We start from the raw sequence: 11,265 nt of genomic DNA on the forward strand, positions 1-11,265 counted from the left end.
ATAATAATAATAATAATAATAATAATAATAATAATAATAATAATAATAATAATAATAATAATAATAATAATAATAATAATAATAATAATAATAATAATAATAATAATAATAATAATAATAATAATAATAATAATAATAATAATAATAATAATAATAATAATAATAATAATAATAATAATAATAATAATAATAATAATAATAATAATAATAATAATAATAATAATAATAATAATAATAATAATAATAATAATAATATAATAGATTCTATTTCACTTGATGTAATTAAAAATTAATATTTTTTTGAGAAAATTTAAACATTAATATTATATGAAAAAATACTTATAAGTAAAGATTATTTTTAAATCCAAGTAGACTAATTAAAAAAAAATTGTTCAAAATAAATTCAGCATCCAACAAAACAATTAAGGATGGATAATTAATATAAAAAAACCAATTCAAAATAATTAGGATAAGGTCATTATGATGATAGTGAAAATGACTTCTATCTCTTTTTTGTTTAATCAATAAACTACAATTAGACTATGCTAAAAAAAAAAAAAAACTAGTAACTAACCCATTATTTCACTCTCAGTGCCATTTTAAGACTTCTGAGCGAAAAAGATCGAGATTTCATTTGGAATAGCTTTCTTACTGTTTCTTAAAGTAAATTTTTAATACAAAAAATAAAAATTTTGTAGTATAAAGTCAGTTTAAGAACCAATAAGAAAACCGTGCCAAACTAAACCTAAAACATTTACCATTCAAGTCTCAACTGCGGCAAAAACTGCGAGCTTCTGAAGAAGAAAGAACTGGAATATGCAGGGAAGTCGATAAAAATCACATCAAAGACAGTTTAACCAAACATAAGCACTTATAACACTTCAAAAGTTTGATAATTAGCAATTATTTAAAAAGATCTACATATAGGCCAAAAAGTTAAAATTAAGGATTCATGTGCTTAATCTAAAAATAAATAAAATACACTTTGCAATATGAGGCCTGAAGGAACTTTTGTTTTGGTCTTTAATTTGTAAGATTATAGAATTTATAAAGTTTAAATTCCAAGGAAGAAATCAGGAAATCAAGAAATGAAATCTGCTGATGAATTAAAGAGAAGATAAAGAAGAAAGAGATGAGGATATTTTACAAAAGAAACGTTGAAGAGACGGTTCGAATCCCGCCAAGGGAGCAGCGCTCCCTTGGACCTCCAACATATCTAGAAAACATACAACGATGAACAAATAGGAGTTGAGAGGCAGCACCCTCGGAATAAATTTTGGTTATAAGGATATTTATGAACCCCCCCGAAAATTAAGGCTGAATCCGCCCTTGGGGATGATGTGTGCTACAATAAAGAAAAAAAGGGGATATTTCCAAGAGAATCAAAATCATGCACAAAATGCAGCTCATCTTGATAATGGTATGTACCCCGCAAAATCTAGCTCGTTTCAAAGCTTGCGTACTCGATATGTCCCCCCCCAACCCACACCACAAAAAAAAAAAAAAAAAACCATGTGCAAAGATTTCCTGTTGCTTTAAACTAATGGTTCAGATTAAAAAATTGAAATTTCATGGATATGATGGCCTCATGACACACATTTCACCATTTTATGATAGAAAATTTTGTGATATATCAGTAAGCTAATAAGGAAATCAAGAGCAGATACTGAGAAATGAGAAATACAATGAAGAGGCTACACCAATTACAAGGAAACATTCAGCTATCAAGTTAGGCAAACACCATCAGCAGAGCAGAGTAAAAGTACCTTTATACTAAATCAGAAGATGGAAAGCACCCATCTTCATAGGGGAAAGTTAATAGGTCTGATCACTTGACAGAAGAATACATCCCGATTTCCATCTATTTACAGTAAAACGCAGTTATTGTAGCAGCTGTGTTTTTTATTGTAGACAAAGAGATACAGGAGATACATCCTGTCAGGTGACCGGACCTAAAAATTTTCCCTTCATAGGAGAAATAAGAGAAGGGCTATACATCCATAGGATTAAGCTCATTTATGGTGATTCAGCTGCTGGCTGCTAAAACTAGAAGCTGGGTAGTTGCAGAGACTCTCTTCCTCAGTGGCAACACAACTCTCAGCCCGAGAGCTGTTCGACGATGTTTTTTCATTACAGGGATGATGAAGGAGGAGCTCTGCTTCTGGGAACGAAGAACTGCAACGCACGTTAAGCAGCAAGTCTTGATCAGAGCTGTCATCTGTGAATTGAAACTCTGAGCTTGGATATGGAGGCCATGCGAAGAGGCTTCGTGGACTGACGCAAGCTCCTTCATTGCCGACAAGGCCATCAGCATCAAGCATTTCCTTTGATTCTTTTTCTGTGGGATTCAGCACTGACGATTTTGTAGAAGGAGATTTGGTGTTGCTGGATCTGTACACTATTTTTGGGCTCCTCATGATTCGCTTGGAATCTGCATTGAACAGTCCAAGCAAAGCAACCACTTATCAGATAGCTCAATAATGTGTTAGGAAAGGAAGATATTTGTTCAAAATAACAAGGCATTGGGTATTATCACATGTTTTTTATTTTTATTTTTATTTTTTTTATTATTATTATTTTAATTTTCTAGTAGATTCTAAAGTCTACAAACTTGTTCCTACATTTATTTTGATTTGTTGCACATATCCATCATCTTAATTAAAATAATGAAATTACATAAATCACCAAGCTTCTTGATTTTGTTTCAAGGTGTGAGTGCTTCTTTGTCTCTCCTTTCTAGAGCCCAAAGGGATTTGCTAAGTGGATGTCTGAGTTCTTAAAATTTTACTTGTATAATTATTTCAAGAAATCAGTGCTTAACCACAGTGGAACTTTTGCTTCTAAAACGATTCTTGTACAAAAAAAAAAAAAAAACAATTTTGATGACTTTTTGGTTAAAAAAATCCAAGTGCATGTTGCAAATGCAGCTTGAATTAATTTTTTAAAGACGAGAATACACTATTTCTGGCCATCATCACATGCCTAGAGAATGAAAATAGTAAAACGAATGTGCACCAATATTATGAATAATAATTTTTATTTACCAAATAATTGTGGAAATACCACGTATTTCTACCTATCTAATTGAAAACTAGCCTTAATCGAAGGTTCTCTCTGGTTATCGTGAGGGATAATTAGCTATAGGAGTTTGTGCCTGTAGGAAACCATAACTCAGATCATAAAGTCCTTGTAAAATGAGAGCGAAATCTTTGTGTAGCGTCTTATCAATAACTCATTTGCCTTTCCAAAATTTACCACGGAATTTATTCTGTTAAAACTCCCACAAAAATCAGCGAGGAGGCTGGAGACAAATTTTCGGAGCTCACAATTATATGTCATAAGACTTAAGAATGATAGATTAATAACAATGTATAGGATAAAAGAATATCAACAAACTATATGAAAATAAATTTGAGTGATTTGAGCCAGCACAAGATGCATCAATATATAAGCAAATAACATTAATATGAGAGGAATAAGAAGAAAAATAGCTAGACAAAAGGGTACATAAATATAAGTTGTTCAAAAAGAATTACACAAAACAAAAGTAAGACCTCAAATATTGCTGAACTAGAACAAATGGAAAATTAGAATTCACCATGCTAAAAAATTTCGGTTATTCATCACCCAAAATTATTCTTTACCCACACATCCGCGTTTAATTCAGGCAGGTAACCAAGATTTACAGGAATAATGAAACTTTCTAACATTTTCCAGATATCTGACCTTGTTTTAGATCAATAAAAGCCCCTAAAGATCATTTTTTTACTCCATGGAAAAATTAGATCTAGGATCATATCAGAATCTTAAAAAAAGTTTCTTGCTTTCAACTGCTTGGAAAATCCAAGTATCGGAAAGGAAAATTAACTTGGTGAAAGTGGAAAAAAAGTAGAAATTTTCCACAAAGCGCAACAAGAAACTGAATAGCAGATGTGGGAGAAGTGAGAAGCAAACAAACCTTGCATATGCCCATTTTGAATCTGACGAGTCCTCTTGCTAGGTGCTAAGTTGTAACGCAGAAGAAAATTCGCACTGTTTTCTCCCCCATTTGCTACAGCACTCTGCTGGCGTTTTACATCCTATTGCAAATGGAATATTAAATCGTTAGAACGAATGATAATGATTTGAGGTTCTAAATTAAAGTTCACATTAACATAATAAATTGTAACCACCAATATAAATTCTCCATTTAGCTTTTGGAACAGCAAAATTTTTCTAACCAACAATTTGATACCTTCACTTTTCCGTAGTGATCCACCCATCCAGATTTCAAAGAATTAAGCAAAGCAAGTTTCAGAGCCCTGCATTCTCCAACACTCATGTGACAAAAGGAGAGATCAAAAACTCCATCTTGGAGAAGTTGCTGGAAGTAGGATAAGTTCTCCATGAACAGGGGACTAGAAAACATGCTTTTAAGGCTGCAAAAGTAAAAATGAGCCATTAATGTAGTTGCTTATGTGCATACATTGATAACTTGAAAAACAGAGGAAGACAAACCTTTCACAAGGCATAGCCGTATCAATAGAAGGAAGATATTTCATCAGTCGCTGCTGCTCATCATTTGTCAAATACTTCATGAAAACCTCAAGACTAACAACATCCTGTTAAGATAGATGCCAAATAAGATTATAAGAGAGATGAAAAGCTAAAAACAAACAACAGTGCTCAATAAGTTTCTAAGGGCACAATATTAGGTGAGGACACCAGAAAGAGAGAATCATCCGGATTTCTCTTTGTCTACAGTAAAAGCGCAATCAAAGCACATCTGCAACAGTAACTGCACTTTGATTGCGCTTTTACTGTAGACAGAGAAAAATCCGGATGATTCTCTCTGGCTTGAGGTATGAAAAGGTTATTATGAACTATAGAATTAGAGCTTACTTTAAGATCAACAAACCTCAGAGGTGAATCTCTATCTTCTAGCATGCTGAGGTTTTGTGGCGAAACACTTTCGCTGGAAATATATTAGTTAACTATAAACATGAATATCCTTGAAAAAAGTAGACTTTCAAACATTAATAACCATCACCAATAACTAGATGAAGAAGTAGTATCTATTTTAGTATTTATGATGGGGGTAAGGACAAGATAAATAAACAGAACAGAACCTTTTAGCATGTTCTTGTGACATATGAACTGTGGAGTTTTCAATTTTGTCAATGGCAGCATCAGAAGAACGAGTTCTTTTACTTTCACTAATTACAGGAAATGATGCAGATCTTGAATATGCCTCACTAATTAACTTATTGTCAGCTGGAAGTGAGCTTGCTTCTGATTCCTCCTCTATAGGTTTATAACTTGGATATCTAAGAAGAACACCTCCATGTCCTATCTCAACTGAACTCCTAGTTATATCACGTTCAAAAAGTAAATCTTCTTCTGAGGATCCAGAGAGGTTAGATGACTGTTGCTCATGCCAGAAGGAGCATAGGACCTTAGTAAGCTTTTCAACAGGAGAAGGTTTTGGGTGTTTAACACTTCTCTTCTTTGATGGTACTGGCACTAGTGAAGAATCCAAGGCATTCGACTGTGCTGAGCCTGAAAATGAAAAAAATATTTGAAGACATTCGAAGTCATCTTGCAAATGGATTAAAAGAAGAAAGACTATTTATGTTTGTGAAAGTTTAACATATTTAACCTCTGCCGCTTGCTAGTTGATGGTATTATAATCATAAATGAAAAAAATGTATATGAAAAACTAGATCACATGTAGAATCATTGCAAATAATTTTACTTTATTGATAAGGATTAATGTATTTTAATGGATGCTACACCAGAAATATGAGTATAAGCTCCACAAATAGTGCATGTTAGTGTATATAAGTAATAAGTAGCTATTTATCATTACATTATTAATTAATAAAACTATGATTGTCATCATCATTAGCCTTATTATAACTATTTAGAATTTTATTTATAAATCAACATTTTTTATTTGTTTCTATTGAGCGCTATCATGTGTTAATTTAATTTATTCGGAGCTATTAGAGCGGGATCCACTTTTTGGGGAATATGAGTCGAAGCAATAATAAGAATCTTTTCCGTGGATCATCTTTCACAATCCTTGGATAGATAGTTCTCTAATAGACCGAGGGATAAGTAATTCGACTCATTCACATGCAGATCATGAATGTTTGGAATCCATATTATGCAAGGAGACATTGCTTTTGCTAATTCGAATTGAAGGGTGATATCAAATCGGTCTATTTTCGGCGTCATATACATAGTTAGCACATTCGTCATAGTTAGCAGCTCCGTGTTAAATATATTCTTTACAAATAATTTTGGAGATGTTCTCTTAGGTCAAATCCTTTTCCTTCCTAATCCTCTAACACTAATTGATGCATGCATTTTCTACCTTTCATTATTTATGTCAAAACCTCCAAAATTTATTTTCAATTACATAATCTTCAATACATGAGAGCTCAACCATTCCTCTAATGGTGAGTTTAGAGGGAAGGGAAATAAAGACAAAGCCTAGTAGAGACTAGAGAGAATTGCTTCTCATTATATTGGTGTCAAGTTGCTACGTTTATCATTCCCATGAACACATGGTTCTTAATTTGCACTACAAACAGTTAAAAATGTTTTCTACCAGAGGATACATAAATTACCTTTGAATAATTAAAACATTATAAATATGACAAACACAACAAAAATATCAGAAACAAAGCTCTTAAAAAAAATATCTGACTGGAATAATAACAGAAGAATGGTCACAAAGATATCATCAAATATTAATAGTACAGAAACAGTATAAAACCTGTCAAATCACTTGCATCAGCAACACCAAAATTTGCACAGCTTTCTGAATATGAGATTGCTGATCCAGAGCTAGATCGATTGCTAGCATTTCCCTCAAAGGTTCTAACGTAGTTTTGGTCTAATTCAGAAAATCTCATTTCACATTCATTTTCCACTATACCATGCATCTGCTTTCTTTTATTCAATCTATGTTCTTTGGACTTCAAAGAAATATTTTTCATTTTGACAACCTTAGGCTCTTCCCATTCACTGAGTTCTCGGGCATGCAAAGGAGTGTAGTTTGCCAAAGAACCCTTTGTTCTCCATCTTGAGCCACATGCATTACATAATACCGGCTTTTCTGGGGGTCCATTTCGCCAAAGAGGAGTACCTGTTGCATCACTTAACTTTAGAAATAGACATAAGTGTAGTGATCATAAAATTGACAGAGCTAATATGAAAAGCAAAAGAAAATAATGTTAAATTCTCTGAAAGTTATCTTTCTATGCCAAGTTCTTATATCTGAAGAGGCAAAAAAATCCATAATTCTACAATATGGAATGCTCGAAGGTGCCATTCGGCCTTAAAAATTCATAGAAGGATTTTAAACTTAATAACATATATAATGCATAAAATTTGGAATGCACGATAAGATGATGATTATCTAGCTGAAATATAATGGAAACTGAAAGTTTAAAACAAGCTTAGTGCATGCCATATTATCAAAGGAGTGGTATCTTATCATGAAATTTAGATTCTATACAAGTTCAGACAATGAAAAACAAACAATGTAGTCATCACTTATAAAGTTTATTCAGATAAAATAGCCAACATCGCCATGTCATACATCCATGGTACTAAATTATGTTCTACGAGTATACACACAAGCAAAATATTCTAACTGTAGTTATGGAAGGCATCAACATCTTAGAGTATGAACATTTTAAAGACAAGCAAAAGATTCTAACTGTAGTTATGGAAGGCAATAAGGCATCAACATCTTAAAGTATGAACATTTTAAAGGAAAAAGATGGGACCAAAGGAATTCTCACTCTATACGAACAAGCTTTTGAATTGCCAGGTACAAGGGGCTTTTACAAATGGTATGTCTACTATAGCATGCTGGGTTAATACTATGGCAAAAGGCTCGTTCTTTTCATCTTGTGCTCTTTCAATGGTACAATACATAAGCCTAAGCTCCAGGTTAACACTACAAAACTGTTTTAATACTCCAATCAGTTGGGTATGTGAAAGTAAAACACTGTAACGAAACAAATAAAAAAAAAAGAAATACAGGGGAAGGTAAAGGACACCGAGATTTAATGTGAAAAAATCCGAAATCGAGAAAAAATCATGGAGCCACACCACACCAAGAAATCCACTATGAAACTTGGGAGAAATAAGTACAAATCTCTCTTATCTCTTGCTCTCTCCTTGCTTCTCTCCTTGCTTACACTATTCTCACACTCAAAACAAAAAGAGAAAGACAATGTAAATAACACCAATGGATGCCACCCTTAAGAAAAACGAGAAAGAAAACTGTTAAGTCCACCTAGGAGCATTATGGCACCAGTTTGGAGCATTACTGTGCTCAACCTCTATCATTTGGTTCGCACTGTGGAGCTCTACTCTCTGTCTTTTCTCCAAGCAAACTTTGCAACACCATGGAGCTCGGGTACGCAGTGCCAAAGTGACGCACATAAAAAAATGGGTGCAAAACACCCAAACACAAGCAGGGGGAGGACCTCCCGCACCCCCCAACGAGCACGATAAATTGACTTGAGATCCGAGGCAACAATATAATCTGATTGATCAACACAATCAAATTCCACAGGGACGAACACAATCATAAATAAAGAGGAGAAGTGGAAGGCCCTGGCCAATTGATGGATCTTTCCCCTCCACAAGGCACAAGTAACTCATCCTCGAGTACCAAAGTCTAAGAAAACATAAAATTCAATGCTGAAATAATTTTTGTTCATAAAGAAAATTTGAAAATTACATCAATACCTCCAAACATTACTTGGTTTTTTTCCTCAAATCAAATCTCATTAGATAATATAGACAATCCATTTTTCAAGGAAATGAATAAACTTGTTGGCTACAAACAGAATGCTTTGAGCATACTGTAGATTGCATTGATCATAGAATAGGATACAAAAAAAGCATGAATGAAAGGAAAATGTAAAAGATTGAAGTTTTGGAATCTGAAAGGGCTCTACTGATGAACGCTAAAATGTAAACATTGTCTCTTTTTTTTTTTCAGGGACTTCAAGATTAGATTTCAATCACACAAAGGAAGGTCTCACTATGTAACAGCTGATTAGTTCAGTAGATAATAAAATGAATATAAACTAGAGTTTTTGGCACCAAAAAGTAGCAATGCTGAGTTCTCCTACAGCCCTTGTTTATTCCATGATAGAATTGAAGTACATGGGATGTGAAGACCAATGATTAGCAGTAATTAACACACAACATGAGCTGAAAATTCAGTTTATGAGACTTCACGTTACAAATATTGGACATCTCAGATTAAATAGCCTGTTAGTAGTGTGAGAAAATAGTGCAAGTCATGTTCTGAACAAGATAATCATTTAACACCAAAGGAAATAGAGAAATGGTCAAGCTTGTGCCTGCTCTTTAAGCATTATTTCAATTCAACAAGAAACTGCAGCTGCTAATTAGAACTTCTCCACTTTTAAGTCAATGAAATTGCCTAGCAATTCAGGCTTCGTTTGGGACGGCTTTTTTAATGCTTTTTAATGCAGCTTTCTAGTGCAAAAATTAAATTTTTTATACTAAAAAACTGCTTTAAGAAGTAGTGAGAAAGCGGTCCCAAACGAAACCTCAATATCTACCACATAAAAACCAATAACCTCAGCTGTGCAGAAAAGAGGACCAAGAGACATGTAAAATTCGACATGAATTTCACGTATTCAAGCGTGCTGTTCATGAAATTCTTGGCTCTACTCTTATCTCCAATCTAATTAGCATCCCAACAGAGAGAACAGGCCTTAAAATGACTAAGGGAAGCAAACCAAGGACCAACAAGTCAAATAAAGCGCCGTAAGCTTTTCCTATCCCTAAGTCGGCTCCATAATTTAGGTCCAATTTTGAAAACATGCAAAGAATGGAAGGTAAAATAAAATAAAAGAAGAAGAAGAAGAAGAAGAAGAAGAACAATAACAAAGTCAAAATCAAATTCAACAGACGGTTACTTTGCTTCTGAAACACCTAAACTTTCAAAAACGGCTAAAACCCGAAGCTTAAAATCTTCTAAATAACATTAATAATAGAAAGAAAAATCCTAACAAAAAAAAAAAGATAAAAAATAAATAAAAATATTCATTAGAGACATGAACAATAGCTCACATGTAACTCCACAATGACGGCAAGGTCCATGTTTTGCCATGCCAGAGACTTCGTTTCTCCCCCTTCGTATGAATTCCGGGAGAATTTAACAACCAAACAGATTAAAAACCCGTGTTTTTCACTTTTTCTACTAAAAATATCGAAAAATTCAAACCAGTTTCACTATATATTTTTAGAAAAGTATTCTCATGGCTTTTTTTAGGAAAAAAAGAAAAAAAATCAATAGGTCCTAAGGGCTCTTCTCTTCCAAAACTGAAGAATTAGATTCTCCTGTAAGCAGAACGAAAATTCCAAGTCTAACCCCTTGGCCTCTCAGTCCGCAGAACAAACAGGAAAGAGGCGAGAAGAAAGATAAAAGGACAGAAAAGATAGAAGTTTAATAAAGTGGAAGAAGAAGAAGAAGAAGAAATGGAGTAATGAAAAACTACAAAATTTACAGATTTAGATTATTTTTCTTCAGAGGGGAATATGTTCAATCCAATAGAAGAAGAAGATCATTGGAGGAATCAAATTAAGGTGGGGGAAAAGAAGAGATGGTTAATTAGTGGAGACTGGAGAGACCCCATTTTTCTTTCTTTCTTTCTTTTAATTTGGCTGAGAGTATAAATAATTAAATATATATATATATAAAGAATTTTATTTATTATACCATAAATTATAATAATTTATTTATCACTATTTCAAAATACCAATTTTATTATTTGATTCTTTAAATCAAGATAAAATTAGTCTTTTCATAAATTATTTCTATTTTCCATTTAAAAAATAAATAAATGAAAACGATATTTTTAAATGGTCGAAAACCATTTTGCTCCTTTATAATGCTCTCAAAATTATTTTAATTTTTATCTCCACATAAAAGTTATCATACAAAATACTACTTTGAAATTTTTTTTATCTTTTCTATTAATTAAACTTTGTAAGAAAATATATTTCTTATTAAAAAACTAAGTTTTTCTGATTTTAATAATTTTGTCCATTATGGTAAATTTGAAAACTGGATAAATCAGTTATATCAGATTTTTTTTTTTTGTGTAAATGTTTAATTGCATATGATGCCCCTCAGGCTGCTTTAGGTGCATTTAACCTGGACTCCATTAGTAGTTTGAAAAGCCTGTGGGAAAAATTATTAAAGTAATACCCCCCGAC

The 11,265-nt window shown here is 32.8% G+C and overlaps 1 protein-coding gene across 2 annotated transcripts; it reads right to left on the minus strand.

The window, feature by feature from the left end:
- Window positions 1–1,611: 1,611 nt before the first annotated feature.
- Window positions 1,612–10,706, minus strand: LOC110105247 (GATA transcription factor 26). Of its 2 annotated transcripts, XM_020834655.2 has the most exons (9): window positions 10,117–10,706; window positions 7,797–7,962; window positions 6,764–7,135; window positions 5,109–5,538; window positions 4,882–4,954; window positions 4,498–4,601; window positions 4,235–4,418; window positions 3,959–4,079; window positions 1,612–2,431 (listed from the first exon to the last, which is right to left on the minus strand). In XM_020834655.2, the coding sequence occupies exons 3-9, from the start codon at window positions 6,984–6,986 to the stop codon at window positions 2,013–2,015; spliced, it is 1,554 nt and encodes a 517-aa protein (XP_020690314.1). In that variant the 5' UTR covers window positions 6,987–7,135; window positions 7,797–7,962; window positions 10,117–10,706; the 3' UTR covers window positions 1,612–2,012. The 2 variants fall into 2 exon arrangements, with proteins under 2 accessions (XP_020690314.1, XP_020690312.1); XM_020834653.2 differs by lacking the exon at window positions 7,797–7,962.
- Between the last annotated feature and the right edge of the window lie 559 nt (window positions 10,707–11,265).

Source organism: Dendrobium catenatum, unplaced genomic scaffold, assembly GCF_001605985.2.
Source record: "Dendrobium catenatum unplaced genomic scaffold, ASM160598v2 fragScaff_scaffold_414, whole genome shotgun sequence".
In the NCBI taxonomy this organism is placed as follows: Eukaryota; Viridiplantae; Streptophyta; class Magnoliopsida; order Asparagales; family Orchidaceae; genus Dendrobium; species Dendrobium catenatum.

Excerpts from the sequence above, each read along its gene's own strand:
- LOC110105247 (XM_020834653.2), bottom strand. The coding sequence starts at position 10,156 with ATGGCAAAACATGGACCTTGCCGTCATTGTGGAGTTACAT. Across the intron at positions 5,539-6,763 it reads TGATGCAAGTGATTTGACAG|GCTCAGCACAGTCGAATGCC; the intron begins GTTTTATACTGT and ends TTTCATTTTCAG. Across the intron at positions 2,432-3,958 it reads TCAAAATGGGCATATGCAAG|ATTCCAAGCGAATCATGAGG; the intron begins GTTTGTTTGCTT and ends TGTTCAATGCAG.